The 17,865-nt window shown below is 46.6% G+C and overlaps 1 protein-coding gene across 6 annotated transcripts in view; it reads right to left on the reverse strand.

Annotated features, from left to right (window-relative positions):
- AOPEP (aminopeptidase O (putative)) overlaps nucleotides 1–17,865 on the reverse strand; it is a 1,013,974-nt gene that overhangs the window by 499,908 nt on the left and 496,201 nt on the right. For all 6 annotated transcript variants that reach the window (XM_063913752.1, XM_063913753.1, XM_063913756.1 and 3 more), the window contains one exon: nucleotides 8,525–8,714. In XM_063913752.1, the coding sequence (XP_063769822.1) occupies nucleotides 8,525–8,714 (190 nt within the window). The remainder of the gene's footprint in view (nucleotides 1–8,524; nucleotides 8,715–17,865) is intronic.

The following is a 17,865-nucleotide window of genomic DNA, read 5'->3' on the forward strand; positions in this document are numbered from 1 at the left end:
CCCTAGTAGCCGCAGGTACCACAATAGGCTGGTTCAGGTGAAACGCTGAAACCACCTTAGGGAGAAATTGAGGACGAGTCCTCAATTCTGCCCTATCCGTATGAAAAATTAGGTAAGGGCTTTTATAGGATAAAGCCGCCAATTCTGACACGCGCCTGGCTGACGCCAGGGCCAACAGCATTACCACTTTCCATGTGAGATATTTTAAGTCCACAGTGGTGAGTGGTTCAAACCAATGTGATTTTAGGAACCCCAAAACCACATTGAGATCCCAAGGTGCCACTGGAGGCACAAAAGGAGGCTGTATATGCAGCACCCCTTTGACAAATGTCTGAACTTCAGGAACTGAAGCCAGTTCTTTTTGGAAGAAGATCGACAGGGCCGAAATTTGAACCTTAATGGACCCTAATTTTAGGCCCATAGACAGTCCTGTTTGCAGGAAATGCAGGAACCGACCCAGTTGAAATTCCTCTGTAGGGGCCTTCCTGGCCTCGCACCACGCAACATATTTACGCCAAATACGGTGATAATGCTGCACGGTTACATCCTTCCTGGCTTTGATCAGGGTAGGGATGACTTCATCCGGCATGCCTTTTTCCTTCAGGATCCGGCGTTCAACCGCCATGCCGTCAAACGCAGCCGCGGTAAGTCTTGGAACAGACAGGGTCCCTGCTGGAGCAGGTCCCTTCGTAGAGGTAGAGGCCACGGGTCCTCCGTGAGCATCTCTTGAAGTTCCGGGTACCAAGTCCTTCTTGGCCAATCCGGAGCCACGAGTATAGTCCTTACTCCTCTCCTTCTTATGATTCTCAGTACCTTGGGTATGAGAGGCAGAGGAGGGAACACATACACTGACTGGTACACCCACGGTGTTACCAGAGCGTCCACAGCTATTGCCTGAGGGTCCCGTGACCTGGCACAATACCTGTCTAGTTTTTTGTTGAGGCGGGACGCCATCATGTCCACCTTTGGTTTTTCCCAACGGTTCACAATCATGTGGAAGACTTCTGGGTGAAGTCCCCACTCTCCCGGGTGGAGGTCGTGCCTGCTGAGGAAGTCTGCTTCCCAGTTGTCCACTCCCGGAATGAACACTGCTGACAGTGCTATCACATGATTTTCCGCCCAGCGAAGAATCCTTGCAACTTCTGCCATTGCCCTCCTGCTTCTTGTGCCGCCCTGTCTGTTTACGTGGGCGACTGCCGTGATGTTGTCTGACTGAATCAGCACCGGCTGACCTTGAAGCAGAGGTCGTGCTAGGCTTAGAGCATTGTAAATGGCCCTTAGCTCCAGGATATTTATGTGAAGTGATGTCTCCAGGCTTGACCACAAGCCCTGGAAATTTCTTCCTTGTGTGACTGCTCCCCAGCCTCTCAGGCTGGCATCCGTGGTCACCAGGACCCAGTCCTGAATGCCGAATCTGCGGCCCTCTAGAAGATGAGCACTCTGCAACCACCACAGAAGAGACACCCTTGTCCTTGGGGACAGGGTTATCCGCTGATGCATCTGAAGATGCGATCCGGACCATTTGTCCAGCAGATCCCACTGGAACGTTCTTGCGTGGAATCTGCCAAATGGAATCGCTTCGTAGGAAGCTACCATCTTTCCCAGGACTCTTGTGCATTGATGCACTGAGACTTGCCCTGGTTTCAGGAGGTTTCTGACTAGGTCGGATAACTCCCTGGCTTTTTCCTCCGGAAGTAACACCTTTTTCTGGACTGTGTCCAGAATCATCCCTAGGAACAGAAGACGTGTCGTCGGAATCAGCTGCGATTTTGGGATATTTAGAATCCAGCCGTGCTGCCGTAGCACTACCTGAAATAGTGCTACTCCGACTACTAACTGTTCTCTGGATCTTGCCCTTATCAGGAGATCGTCCAAGTAAGGGATAATTAAAACGCCTTTTCTTCGAAGAAGAATCATCATTTCGGCCATTACCTTGGTAAAGACCCGGGGTGCCGTGGATAATCCAAACGTCAGCGTCTGAAACTGATAGTGACAGTTTTGTACCACAAACCTGAGGTACCCTTGATGAGAAGGGTAAATGGGGACATGGAGGTAGGCATCTTTGATGTCCAGAGACACCATAAAGTCCCCCTCTTCCAGGTTCGCTATCACTGCTCTGAGTGACTCCATCTTGAACTTGAACCTTTGTATGTAAGTGTTCAAGGATTTCAGATTTAAAATAGGTCTTACCGAGCCGTCCGGCTTCGGTACCACAAACAGCGTGGAATAATACCCCTTCCCTTGTTGCAGGAGGGGTACCTTGATTATCACCTGCTGGGAATACAGCTTGTGAACTGCCTCCAATACTGCCTCCCTGTCGGAGGGAGACGTTGGTAAAGCAGACTTCAGGAACCGGCGAGGGGGAGACGTCTCGAACTCCAATTTGTACCCCTGAGATACTACTTGAAGGATCCAGGGGTCCACTTGCGAGTGAGCCCACTGCGCGCTGAAATTCTTGAGACGGGCCCCCACCGTGCCTGAGTCCGCTTGTAAGGCCCCAGCGTCATGCTGAGGACTTGGCAGAAGCGGGGGAGGGCTTTTGTTCCTGGGAATTGGCTGTCTGTTGCAGTCTTTTTCCCCTTCCTCTGCCCCGGGGCAGATAAGAGGAACCTTTTGCCCGCTTGCCCTTATGGGGACGAAAGGACTGAGCCGGATAAGACGGCGTCTTTTTATGTTGAGAGGCGACCTGGGGTAAAAATGTGGATTTCCCAGCAGTTGCCGTGGCCACCAGGTCCGATAGACCGACCCCAAATAACTCCTCCCCTTTATAAGGCAATATTTCCATATGCCGTTTAGAGTCCGCATCACCTGACCACTGTCGCGTCCATAATCCTCTTCTGGCAGAAATGGACAGCGCACTCACTCTTGATGCCAGCGTGGAAATATCCCTCTGTGCATCTCGCATATATAGAAATGCATCTTTTAAATGCTCTATAGTCAACAATATACTGTCCCTATCCAGGGTATCAATATTTTCAGTCAGGGAATCCGACCAAGCCACCCCAGCGCTGCACATCCAGGCTGAGGCGATTGCTGGTCGCAGTATAACACCAGTATGTGTGTATATACTTTTTAGGATATTCTCCAGTTTTCTGTCACCTGGTTCCTTGAGGGCGGCCGTATCAGGAGACGGTAACGCCACTTGTTTTGATAAGCGTGTGAGCGCTTTATCCACTCTAGGGGGTGTTTCCCAACGCGCCCTAACCTCTGGCGGGAAAGGGTATAATGCCAATAACTTTTTAGAAATTATCAGTTTTTTATCGGGGGAAACCCACGCTTCATCACACACCTCATTTAATTCGTCTGATTCAGGAAAAACTACAGGTAGTTTTTTCACACCCCACATAATACCCTTTTTAGTGGTACTTGCAGTATCAGAAATGTTTAACACCTCTCTCATTGCCGTGATCATGTAACGTGTGGCCCTACTGGAAGTCACGTTTGTCTCCTCACCGTCGACACTGGAGTCAGTATCCGTGTCGACGTCAGTATCCACCACCTGAGGTAACGGCCTTTTTAGAGCCCCTGATGGTTTCTGAGACGCCTGGACAGGGACTAAGTGATTAGTCGGCTGTCTCATGTCATCAACTGTCTTTTGTAAGGAGCTGACACTGTCACGTAAATCCTTCCATAAAGCCATCCACTCAGGTGTCGACTCCCTAGGGGGTGACATCTCTATTATAGGCAATTGCTCCGCCTCCACATAATTTTCCTCCTCATACATGTCGACACAAATGTACCGACACACAGCACACGCACAAGGAATGCTCTGATAGAGGACAGGACCCCACTAGCCCTTTGGGGAGACAGAGGGAGAGTATGCCAGCACACACCAGAGCGCTATATATAGATATAGGGACAACCTTATATAAGTGTTTCTCCCTTATAGCTGCTGTATTGTTAATAACTCGCCAATTAGTGCCCCCCTCTCTTTTTTACCCTGTTTCTGTAGTGCAGGACTGCAGGGGAGAGTCAGGGAGACGTCCTTCCAGCGGAGCTGTGAGGGAAAATGGCGCCTGTGTGCTGAGGAGATAGGCTCCGCCCCCTTCTCGGCGGCCTTTCTCCCGCTTTTTGTGAAAATCTGGCAGGGGTTAAAATTCATCCATATAGCCCAGGGGCTATATGTGATGTATTTTTAGCCAGCCAAGGTGTTTCTATTGCTGCTCAGGGCGCCCCCCCCTAGCGCCCTGCACCCTCAGTGACCGGAGTGTGAAGTGTGCTGAGAAGCAATGGCGCACAGCTGCAGTGCTGTGCGCTACCTTGTGGAAGACAGGATGTCTTCTGCCGCCGATTTGCCGGACCTCTTCTTGCTTCTGGCTCTGTAAGGGGGCCGGCGGCGCGGCTCTGGGACCGAGCTCCAAGGCTGGGCCTGTGATCGGTCCCTCTGGAGCTAATGGTGTCCAGTAGCCTAAGAAGCCCAATCCACTCTGCACGCAGGTGAGTTCGCTTCTTCTCCCCTTAGTCCCTCGATGCAGTGAGCCTGTTGCCAGCAGGTCTCACTGAAAATAAAAAACCTAAACTAAAACTTTCACTAAGAAGCTCAGGAGAGCCCCTAGTGTGCACCCTTCTCGTTCGGGCACAAAAATCTAACTGAGGCTTGGAGGAGGGTCATAGGGGGAGGAGCCAGTGCACACCAGGTAGTACTAAAGCTTTCTATTTGTGCCCAGTCTCCTGCGGAGCCGCTATTCCCCATGGTCCTTACGGAGTTCCCAGCATCCACTAGGACGTCAGAGAAAATAGAACTAACATCACCCAACAATTTTAAAATGGAACTCAAAATCGACTTTTAGTAAATTAGCTATTTGGAAGAGAAACACTGTAGTCAATTTTGTAGGGATGCTGGTTCTGTTTGACTTTTAGTAAATATACCCCAAAGTGCTCTGCCGACTGTAACAGCAGTTTCACAATGTTGTGCCTGGCAGTTGTCATTTTCAGGAGCAGTCAAAATCACAGGAGATTTGAGTCTTTTGCAGCTACTCAAGGTATGGACGGAAGGAGAAAGCACATATGGGGACATGCTCTGATCACCAGCGGCGGATTGGCACGCCGGGACGCTGGACCAGATTCCGTTTGGCTGGTCCAGACGTCCCTCAGTGGCCGCCATCATCCCCAGCGCTGGCCGGCTGCTGCGAGCGGAGCTTAGCTCTGATCGCGGCAGCGTTAACTTCCAGGTAAATTAAAGATGGCCGTCGGATGAGCTGCTGCGCATGTGCAGCCGCTCCCCCATAAGTCTTTGTAGGGCCAGGCCGTCAGTCAGCACTGTTTCCCTCAAGGCAGTCGCAGCAGCCAAGCAAGTCTAAAGTAAGTGAAAGCCACAGCAGCCTGACTGTGTCCTGTCCACACCATGATGTGCCATATATATATATATATATATATATATATATATATATATATATATTAGGCTATTTGTTAGCGGCAGCACTCAGTGGACTTACACTGCTCTGCTGCAGATATATATATATATATATATATATATATATATAAAAGTATAAATATATAACGTGCTCTACCTGGTGCAATGTGTATAACGTGCTCTGCCTGGCACAAAGTGTATAATGTGCTTTACCTGGTGCAATGTGTATAATGTGCTCTGTCTGGCGCAAAGTGTATAACGTGCTCTACCTTGTGGCAATGTGCTTTACCCGCTGCAATGTGTATAACAAGCTCTACCTGGTGCAATGTGTATAAGGTGCTCTACCTAGTGCAATATGTATAATGTGCTTTAACTGGTGCAATGTGTGTAATGTGCTTTACCTGGTGCAATGTGTGTAATGTGCTTTACCTGGTGCAATGTGTATAATGTGCTCTGCCTGGCGCAAAGTGTATACCATGCACAACCTGGCGCAAAGTGTAGAACGTGCTCTACCTGGCGGAATATGTATAACGTGCTCTACCTGGCGCAATGTGTATAGGAGGTTCTACCTGGTGCAATGTGTATAAGCGGCACTACTGTGTGGTATGATGCGAATTGGCACTATTATGTGGCCACGCCCCTTCCCCATTAAGCCACACCCCATGCATGCATATCAGCAGGCCTTCTGACCAGCAAACCCTCCCACTTGACAGACTCCACCCCATCAACAGACACCACGACTATTAGGGCAGCTTCCATAAATTTCCTGGGCTGGTTTTCGATCCTAATCTGCCTTTGCTGATCACCATGGCACTTTCAAATGAAAAAAAAAATAAAAAACCATCATTGTGGTTGTTTTAATCAAAAGAAGAAACTGAAATTATAAGTTGCTGGGTTTTTTTTCAATTCAACACAAGCATCTATAATGATGGCTAAAAATTTTTTTGGGCTAACTGCTTCAGTAGGTGGGGGCTGCATGAGGACAATGGAAACTATGCCTATCCCAAAAGGTATGCATGGCTTCCTCTGGTCTACGGAAAAGAAATGGCCAACAGAGTCTTGCTTGGAACTTCATCCTGCAGGAAAAACACACTGGCAACACGACTAACCACTTCATCAGGAATTCCGACTACACTGCTTCAAGAGGGCACTGTATATTTCCTTCTAAAGGGTAACATTTAAAGTAAATAATTCTGTCTGACATTTTATAAATGTGATTCTTCTGTGATTTGATTTCATAGATTAATAGATATCAGTAAAGTCAATGTGAATAATGTATTTTTTTAACCACTTAACTGGCTAAAAAACTGTCCTGAAATTGGCGGGGTTTGTTTATGATTGAGTTAGGTTAAGAACATTTATATAAAAGTTTTCAATTGGATTGTACTTAAAAAAATAAATAAATATATATATATATATTTTTGTTGTTGTTGTTGTTGTTGTCAACTTTGGAAAAACATCGGTGGTCGATATATCAGATCAACACAACTCTATATTTTGCCAGAAACTGCTCCTCTCTGCAGCCTCAGGTGGCCACACAGAAGGTGAAGGGTGGCTGTTTAACATTTCTCCAGTGGCTGCTAATGTCTGCAGCCACAGGTAAGGAGCGCTGCCATGCTGTCCAATCAGCCGTGATTGACAGCATGGCAGGCACTGGGGGGGCGGGAACCAGGAAGCAGAAGGGATCCTGAGGCCCCGTTGATAGTGGCAGCTGCTGGTGATTCTTCCAGCCCAGCAGCGCTGCAGCTGCATAGTGGGCTTTCTGGCTGGTCGCATCAGATGCAACCATGTCAGGCCAGTGGTTAAGTAATGTAAATAGAAAACGTAATCTATTGGAAATCTTTCAGAATCATGCCACCACATTAGCAATGTTTGCATTTATCAATTTGAGTGGCAACTGACATACCCCCAAGTCTTGGTTGTATGTCAGACTGAGGGTGTGGTTGTGATAGATCAGAAAAAGTCTTCTTTAAACATAAGGTATGCAAAGGCTTTCCACTGTCTTATAAAACCTCAGATACATACTATAGGACTGTTAGTGACTTGAGGAATTGTTGTCAATTAGATGCAAATCAGTATATTTATAACCCATTTGGCTTTTATAGATGCAGTATTGATGGCTACTAGCATACATACAGGAAAACATATAAAAGCCCAATACCCAGCTTTTGTTTGTGCTGTTTTTATCTTGTTAGAGTGCATCAGTGTAAGGTATGTATCAAAGGCTTTTAAAAAGTAGGACTTGTAATAAATATATACAGAGTAACTATTAAGTTTATAGTAAAGTAGGTTAAAAAAAGAAAACATTAAAATACAGTGAAGTCATTACAAGCAGTAGATATTCTTCTTAATCCATAACACATCAAATGGTTGCTCTATATGGATTCATTACATGTCTAACACCAAATAAGACATTAACTAATTTTTTTGTACCTATGAAATGTATTTACAAGCTTAGGGCCCGATTCAGACCTGATCGCGTCTGTGTGTTTTCGCACAGTGGGCGATTAGCGACTGACCGTGCATGCACCGAAATGCGCACGCGCGTCGCCAAACAACAACAAGCATCACCAAGATGGTGCAAAAATTTCGATTGCACAGCCATTCGTAAACTGAATGACATAAAGAGGGCATTTATGGGTGGTAACTGATCATTTTCTGGGAGTGTCAGGGAAAATGCAGGAGTTCCAACGCGTTTTCAGAGACGGTGTTTGACGTCAGCCCCGGCCCCGATCAGCCTGTTCTCATAGCACTGTAGGAGTAAGTCCTGGGCTGCGCACAGACTGTACACTGTGGGAAAATCATTTGATGGTGTCTGCTGACTGAGGGACATTTTTGCAACGCGTAAACATGCAATAGCACATTTACACGGGCAAATTAACATTCCCCTTGGGTGGCGACTATGATGGCAGGACAGCAAAATTAGCAGCACAGCGTTCAGGTCTGAATTAGGCCCAATATATGTAAATGTTCGCATATGTGCAATTAACCAGCAATTCTGCATAACTGTATAGCTGGCTGTAGAAACCACTGTTCAATATAATGACCCCTCCCTGTTTGGTTTTGAAACAAATTTATAGCAGGAACATGTGACTTCCTTCTGATGAAAGAAGGCTGTCACCGTCATGTATAAGAACGGGATTGGTTGAGACATTTATATTAAAATATTACCTTCTGAACCTTTGCTAAGAATACATCTTCTAGATGTGTAGCGAATCCTTCACTTATCCATTCTTCTGTCCAATCACGTGCACCGATGGCCAACCCAAACCAAGCATGTGCAATTTCATGGCAAACACGTGTAACACAGAGTTCATTTCTTCCAGACAGTACACTCTGAGACAGATAGATAATGTGTGGGCTGGGTAATGGGAAGAGAAAGCAAATTACATATTAGACAGTAGTCTTGTTGTAACATGAACCTCACAGCTATTATGTACTCTTATTAGCTTTGTCATATTATTATCATTAGTACGTGGATGATAGGTCCTGACAAGTTCTTGCAGCATAGACATCCATAAAAAGAACACAAAACAATGCACTGTCAATTGGGCGCCATTCAGCAATTAATGTGAAATAAATATTAATATTTTGCTACCCATTGAAGTAAGAGAGTATTGATCTCCATAAGATATTAATTCAATTCTGAAATTTTAATAGGAACAAGAAAAAGCCATAGTTAAGATTATATAGGCACACATATTGGAAGTTTAGAATTGCTACCTTAATACAAAATAAATTATCCTAACCCATAGTTCTCTCATACTTTACCAGACATAACACGTATATTGTGATCCTACCACAACAGCCTCTAAGTCTTTTGAACTTTTGGGCATACCTGTATGATACACAAATTTATGGAAAAACGAATTAATGTGCTCCAAAGTGTATAACTTGGTCTGGGACTCAAGGTCGACAGCAATTATGTCAACACCAATTGGTCAACACACCTTAGGTCGACACCACAAATAGGTTGACATGGACAAAAGGTCGACATGAGTTTTTTTTTGTGTGTTTTTGGTGTCCTTTTCTTCATAATGTGTGGGAACCCCAATTAGTGCACCGTGTCCCCTCACATGGCGAGCGAAGGCAAGGTGCCTCGCTCCGCTACCGTTGCGCTCGGCACAGATTACCGTTCCCAATCGTAGTCCACATGGATCATAAAGTATGAAAAAGTAAAAAAAAAAAAAAAAAAAAAAAAAAATAATTTTAAACTCATGTCAACCTTTTTCCATGCCGACCTTGCCCGTGTCGACCTATTTGTGATGTCGACCTAAGGTGTGTCAACAAATTGATGTCGACCTAAGTAGTGTCAACCTAACTGGTTTGACCTGTAGTCCGGATACCGTATAATGACTGAAAGCTATATAGCCTTTCCTGTACCTGTAATTCTTGTTTTCACCGGTAACAGCACAAATCACTAGTACTTTTATATATTTTTACTGCTCCCCAATAAACGATTTATAGGGCTGGATGTAGAGGTCATTCCGACCCGATCGCTCGCTGCAGTTTATCGCAGCGATCGGGTCGGAACTGCGCATGCGCCGGCGCATGCCGGATGGCCGCCGTTCCCTAGCGAACGCCTCTGCCTGATTGACAAGCAGAGGAGATCGCTGGGCTGGAGAGGGCGGCACGGCGGCATTTGGCCGCTGTTATGAAGTTGCGGTCCAGTCCGCAGTGGCAGCCGCTGCGACCAGGGGCAGCAACGATCAACTCCCGGCCAGCCGCAGGAGCTGCGCTGGCCGGGAGTTACTCAGCAAGTACAAAAGCATTGACGCTGTGCGATGCTTTTGTACTTGTGTAGGGGGGCGGACTGACATGCGGGGTGGACTAGCCCTGTGCTGGACGTCCCCCCCGCATGTCAGGGAAGATGATCGTAGCGGTGCTAAATTTAGCACAGCTACGATCAAGTCTGAATGATTCTCTTTGTATTGCCGCTGTTGACACCTGAGGTGTCTTTTTAATTTATGTTGTCTTGTCCTATGTTATACAAATAAATACTTATTTTTAGAACACTCCAGCACCTATTGTGGACTACCACGCCATTTTCATTACTTTGTAGTAGGCAATGAAGGTATACTGAAATGGTAGCGTCTAGTTACCCTTCGTGGAGAAGACCTTTCCCGTAATCCCCTGGGCCCATGTCACCAACTATTTGGAATAGTAACCAGTGGCTAGCGAAGCGAGACACCGAGCTCGAAACGTGGCGAGCGTACAATGGTGCAGAGATAAAACAAAATAACCTCTCTTCTGTCCTCTCGTGCGGTCACTTCCTGGTCCTGATCACGAAGGGAACATAGAGACAACCATACTGAAGGGGAAATTCTGAATTTAAGGAAGCCATAACAGGTCTTTAGGGCCTTAAAAGGTCTCTCATCTAAAAAGGAAGTATTCACATTCATTACTCTTAGTTTGGGGGGGGGAAAGCAGAAACTGCTTTTTCCACTTTTTTTGGTTCTTTTTAGTTGTTGTAATATGAACTGTATTAAAGATAACGCAAGAGATATCACAAAAAATAAGAATTTACTTACCGATAATTCTATTTCTCGGAGTCCGTAGTGGATGCTGGGGTTCCTGAAAGGACCATGGGGAATAGCGGCTCCGCAGGAGACAGGGCACAAAAAGTAAAGCTTTTCCAGATCAGGTGGTGTGCACTGGCTCCTCCCCCTATGACCCTCCTCCAGACTCCAGTTAGGTACTGTGCCCGGACGTGCGTACACAATAAGGGAGGATTTTGAATCCCGGGTAAGACTCATACCAGCCACACCAATCACACCGTACAACTTGTGATCTAAACCCAGTTAACAGTATGATAACAGAAGAGCCTCTGAAAGATGGCTCCCTAAACAATAACCCGAATTAGTTAACAATAACTATGTACAAGTATTGCAGATAATCCGCACTTGGGATGGGCGCCCAGCATCCACTACGGACTCCGAGAAATAGAATTATCGGTAAGTAAATTCTTATTTTCTCTATCGTCCTAGTGGATGCTGGGGTTCCTGAAAGGACCATGGGGATTATACCAAAGCTCCCAAACGGGCGGGAGAGTGCGGATGACTCTGCAGCACCGAATGAGAGAACTCCAGGTCCTCCTTTGCCAGGGTATCAAATTTGTAGAATTTTACAAACGTGTTCTCCCCTGACCACGTAGCTGCTCGGCAGAGTTGTAATGCCGAGACCCCTCGGGCAGCCGCCCAAGATGAGCCCACCTTCCTTGTGGAATGGGCCTTAACAGATTTAGGCTGTGGCAGGCCTGCCACAGAATGTGCAAGTTGAATTGTGTTACAAATCCAACGAGCAATCGACTGCTTAGAAGCAGGCGCACCCAACTTGTTGGGTGCATACAGTATAAACAGCGAGTCAGATTTTCTGACTCCAGCCGTCCTTGAAATGTATATTTTTAAAGCTCTGACAACGTCCAACAACTTGGAGTCCTCCAAGTCGCTTGTAGCCGCAGGCACTACAATAGGCTGGTTCAGGTGAAACGCTGATACCACCTTAGGGAGAAAATGCGGACGCGTCCGCAGCTCTGCCCTATCCGAATGGAAAATTAAATAAGGGCTTTTATAAGATAAAGCCGCCAGTTCAGATACTCTCCTGGCGGACGCCAGGGCCAGTAACATAGTCACTTTCCATGTGAGATATTTCAAATCCACATTTTTTAGTGGTTCAAACCAATGGGATTTGAGGAAATCTAAAACTACATTTAGATCCCACGGTGCCACCGGAGGCACCACAGGAGGCTGTATATGCAGTACTCCTTTGACAAAAGTCTGGACCTCAGGAACTGAGGCCAATTCTTTTTGGAAGAATATTGACAGGGCCGAAATTTGAACCTTAATAGATCCCAATTTGAGACCCATAGACAATCCTGATTGCAGGAAATGTAGGAAACGACCCAGTTGAAATTCCTCCGTCGGAGCACTCCGATCCTCGCACCACGCAACATATTTCCGCCAAATGCGGTGATAATGCTTCGCGGTGACTTCCTTTCTTGCCTTAATCAAGGTAGGAATGACTTCTTCTGGAATGCCTTTTCCTTTTAGGATCTGGCGTTCAACCGCCATGCCGTCAAACGCAGCCGCGGTAAGTCTTGGAATATACACGGTCCCTGCTGAAGCAGGTCCTGTCTTAGAGGTAGAGGCCACGGATCGTCCGTGACCATCTCTTGAAGTTCCGGGTACCAAGACCTTCTTGGCCAATCCGGAGCCACTAGTATCGTTCTTACTCCGCTTTGCCGTATGATTCTCAATACCTTTGGTATGAGAGGCAGAGGAGGAAACACATACACCGACTGGTACACCCAAGGTGTTACCAGCGCGTCCACAGCTATTGCCTGCGGATCTCTTGACCTGGCGCAATACCTGTCCAGTTTTTTGTTGAGGCGAGACGCCATCATGTCCACCATTGGTCTTTCCCAACGGTTTATTAGCATGTGGAAAACTTCTGGATGAAGTCCCCACTCTCCCGGGTGAAGATCGTGTCTGCTGAGGAAGTCTGCTTCCCAGTTGTCCACTCCCGGGATGAACACTGCTGACAGTGCTATCACGTGATTCTCCGCCCAGCGAAGGATCCTGGCAGCTTCTGCCATTGCACTCCTGCTTCTTGTGCCGCCCTGTCTGTTTACATGGGCGACTGCCGTGATGTTGTCCGACTGGATCAACACCGGTCTTCCTTGAAGCAGAGGTTCCGCCTGGCTTAGAGCATTGTAGATTGCTCTTAGTTCCAGAATGTTTATGTGAAGAGACTTTTCCAGGCTCGACCACACTCCCTGGAAGTTTCTTCCTTGTGTGACTGCTCCCCAGCCTCTCAGGCTGGCGTCCGTGGTCACCAGGATCCAATCCTGTATGCCGAATCTGCGGCCCTCCAATAGATGAGCCCTCTGCAACCACCACAGAAGAGATACCCTTGTCCTTGGAGACAGGGTTATCCGCAGGTGCATCTGAAGATGCGTGCATTGATGTACAGACACCTTTCCTGGTTTTAGGAGATTCCTGACCAGGTCGGATAACTCCTTGGCTTTTTCCTCGGGAAGAAAAACCTTTTTCTGAACCGTGTCCAGAATCATCCCTAGGAACAGCAGACGAGTTGTCGGCATTAATTTGGATTTTGGAATATTCAGAATCCATCCGTGCTGCTTTAGCACCTCTTGAGATATTGCTAATCCCATCTCTAGCTGTTCTCTGGACCTTGCCCTTATTAGGAGATCGTCCAAGTATGGGATAATTAATACGCCTTTTCTTCGAAGAAGAATCATCATCTCGGCCATTACCTTTGTAAAGACCCGAGGTGCCGTGGACAAACCAAACGGCAGCGTCTGAAACTGATAGTGACAGTTTTGTACAACGAACCTGAGGTACCCCTGGTGTGAGGGGTAAATTGGAACGTGGAGATACGCATCCTTGATGTCCAAGGATACCATAAAGTCCCCTTCTTCCAGGTTCGCTATCACTGCTCTGAGTGACTCCATCTTGAACTTGAACTTTTTTATGTACAGGTTCAAGGACTTCAGATTTAGAATAGGCCTTACCGAGCCATCCGGCTTCGGTACCACAAATAGAGTGGAATAATACCCCTTCCCTTGTTGTAGAAGAGGTACCTTGACTATCACCTGCTGAGAGTACAGCTTGTGAATGGCTTCCAAAACCGTCTCCCTTTCGGAAGGGGACGTTGGTAAAGCAGACTTCAGGAAACGGCGAGGTGGATCTGTCTCTAATTCCAACCTGTACCCCTGAGATATTATCTGCAGGATCCAGGGATCTACCTGCGAGTGAGCCCACTGCGCGCTGTAATTTTCGAGACGACCTCCCACCGTCCCCGAGTCCGCTTGAGAAGCCCCAGCGTCATGCTGAGGCTTTTGTAGAAGCCGGGGAGGGCTTCTGTTCCTGGGAAGGAGCTGCCTGTTGCTGTTTCTTCCCTCGACCTCTGCCTCGTGGCAGATATGAATAGCCCTTTGCTCTCTTATTTTTAAAGGAACGAAAGGGCTGCGGTTGAAAAGTCGGTGCCTTTTTCTGTTGGGGAGTGACTTGAGGTAGAAAGGTGGATTTCCCGGCTGTAGCCGTGGCCACCAAATCTGATAGACCGACTCCAAATAACTCCTCCCCTTTATACGGCAAAACTTCCATATGCCGTTTTGAATCCGCATCGCCTGTCCACTGTCGCGTCCATAAAGCTCTTCTGGCCGAAATGGACATAGCACTTACCCGTGATGCCAGTGTGCAGATATCCCTCTGTGCATCACGCATATAAAGAAATGCATCCTTTATTTGTTCTAACGACAGTAAAATATTGTCCCTGTCCAGGGTATCAATATTTTCAATCAGGGACTCTGACCAAACTACCCCAGCACTGCACATCCAGGCAGTCGCTATAGCTGGTCGTAGTATAACACCTGCATGTGTGTATATACTTTTTTGGATATTTTCCATCCTCCTATCTGATGGATCTTTAAGTGCGGCCGTCTCAGGAGAAGGTAACGCCACTTGTTTTGATAAGCGTGTTAGCGCCTTGTCCACCCTAGGAGGTGTTTCCCAGCGCTCCCTAACCTCTGGCGGGAAAGGGTATAATGCCAATAATTTCTTTGAAATTATCAGCTTTTTATCAGGGGCAACCCACGCTTCATCACACACGTCATTTAATTCTTCTGATTCAGGAAAAACTATAGGTAGTTTTTTCACACCCCACATAATACCCTGTTTAGTGGTACCTGTAGTATCAGCTAAATGTAACGCCTCCTTCATTGCCAAAATCATATAACGTGTGGCCCTACTGGAAAATACGGTTGATTCGTCACCACTGGAATCAGTGCCTGTGTCTGGGTCTGTGTCGACCGACTGAGGCAAAGGGCGTTTTACAGCCCCTGACGGTGTTTGAGGCGCCTGGACAGGCACTAATTGATTGTCCGGCCGCCTCATGTCGTCAAACGACTGCTTTAGCGTGTTGACACTATCCCGTAATTCCATAAATAAAGGCATCCATTCTGGTGTCGACCCCCTAGGAGGTGACATCCCCATATTTGGCAATTGCTCCGCCTCCACACCAATATCGTCCTCATACATGTCGACACACACGTACCGACACACAGCAGACACACAGGGAATGCTCTAAACGAAGACAGGACCCACTAGCCCTTTGGGGAGACAGAGGGAGAGTCTGCCAGCACACACCAAAAAGCGCTATATATGACAGGGATAGCCTTATAATAAGTGCTCCCTTATAGCTGCTTTATATATATCAAGATATTGCCATTTAATTTGCCCCCCCTCTCTGTTTTACCCTGTTTCTGTAGTGCAGTGCAGGGGAGAGACCTGGGAGCCGTCCTGACCAGCGGAGCTGTGAGAGGAAATGGCGCCGTGTGCTGAGGAGATAGGCCCCGCCCCTTTTTCGGCGGGCTCGTCTCCCGCTATTTTGTGAATACAGGCAGGGGTTAAATATCTCCATATAGCCTCTGGGGGCTATATGTGAGGTATTTTTAGCCTTTATATAGGTTTTCATTTGCCTCCCAGGGCGCCCCCCCCCAGCGCCCTGCACCCTCAGTGACTGCGTGTGAAGTGTGCTGAGAGGAAAATGGCGCACAGCTGCAGTGCTGTGCGCTACCTTTAGAAGACTGCAGGAGTCTTCAGCCGCCGATTCTGGACCTCTTCTTACTTCAGCATCTGCAAGGGGGCCGGCGGCGCGGCTCCGGTGACCATCCAGGCTGTACCTGTGATCGTCCCTCTGGAGCTGATGTCCAGTAGCCAAGAAGCCAATCCATCCTGCACGCAGGTGAGTTCACTTCTTCTCCCCTCTGTCCCTCGTTGCAGTGATCCTGTTGCCAGCAGGAATCACTGTAAAATAAAAAAACCTAAGCTAAACTTTCTCTAAGCAGCTCTTTATGAGAGCCACCTAGAATTGCACCCTTCTCGGCCGGGCACAAAAATCTAACTGGAGTCTGGAGGAGGGTCATAGGGGGAGGAGCCAGTGCACACCACCTGATCTGGAAAAGCTTTACTTTTTGTGCCCTGTCTCCTGCGGAGCCGCTATTCCCCATGGTCCTTTCAGGAACCCCAGCATCCACTAGGACGATAGAGAAATCTAATCTATTATTTAGGTATGGGAACTTCCAAAGTTAAGCAAGAAAAAAAAAGGGGGGCAAGTAACTGCACCTTTAGAAAAACCATGTAGCACTGCAGGTTGACATTTTATAATAAATGTATCCCAAGATCATAATAAGCTCACTGCCGTCCCAGGGCATTGTAACCATTACAACGGAGCATAGTCACATAGCACTTGGAGATTATAGAGAGGAAATGCAGCAAGTACTTCCCCTCTACATATGTAGCAGAACTGAATATTCATTATTGCCAGAGAATTACTTGACCCTTTATAACCCATTGCATGTTTCCAGTGTATCCCGGTGATGACACTGGTAAAGTAGATGAATGAGGCCCTAAGTAACCCCCAAAAAATATTGTTTGGTCATTTAGACCCAATGTCTATCATAATGAACAATGATTTGCTAGCGTTGTATCTCGTACACCAAAACATTGTGATTCATTCTAATTCGATACTTTGATATTCTAGCAACACCAATTACTGTTAGCATAGCATATGGTACATAAGAATTAGTATTACAGCAAACAGAAAAAAGGAAGAAAAAGAAAACCTACAAAACCCAATAAGCATTATGCAAGGTTAGTGCAGTAATTTTGGTTAATAAATTCCATAGGTTATATATTCCACTCACGATAGGTACCAGGTAAGACAGCTATCTTGGGTGAACTACATAGGAATACTCTGGGTGGAATAGGTCACGCCTAGAAGATACGACACAAAATGGGGTGATTGCAGTATCCGAAAATTAGAAGTAGGGTCCCAACATAACCGTCATGTCAATGTATTTTTTATTCCATCCACGAGCGTACCAGGTGAGGCAGCCATGTTGGGAGCACTACAAAGGTTACACTATGGGAGATAGGCCATATATTGACCCAAGGCATATATGAGTAAACTGGCACTTGTGTAATATGATATACCCTGTATGAATAGATCAGCATGTAGTACATCCTGCCCATCCATGTAAGATGTCCATATAGGTCTTTACTTAAAAAAACTTTAGAGCATCTCTGTGATCATGTCTTTTTAATTTTCTAGCTAAGCGTAAATTGTTCCTGAAGGGAAACCTACTAATTGTCTGCATAAACAGAACCTTAAACCCAACACCCTTAAACCTGAGTGTTTTACAATGAAACTGCTTGTTTAAAAGCCATTAAAGCTCAGGTCTGGGGTGACATGTAATAGGATGACATTTTTAGACTTTTGAGACTTTTAGTCAAAAAACGTCCGAAATTGCCTGTTTTGAGTAAATCGCGAATGTAACAGGACGTGAATTGCACTGTAATTCGCATTTTTCCCAGAGAAATTTTCATATTTTCACCTGTCAATTTAATTTTGCACTTCAAATCACATCCAGATATTTTCCCATTCAAAAGCATACATCTCGCAAATGTAATAGAATGTGATTTTGGAAA

This window comes from Pseudophryne corroboree, chromosome 1 (genome assembly GCF_028390025.1).
Source record: "Pseudophryne corroboree isolate aPseCor3 chromosome 1, aPseCor3.hap2, whole genome shotgun sequence".
In the NCBI taxonomy this organism is placed as follows: domain Eukaryota; kingdom Metazoa; phylum Chordata; class Amphibia; order Anura; family Myobatrachidae; genus Pseudophryne; species Pseudophryne corroboree.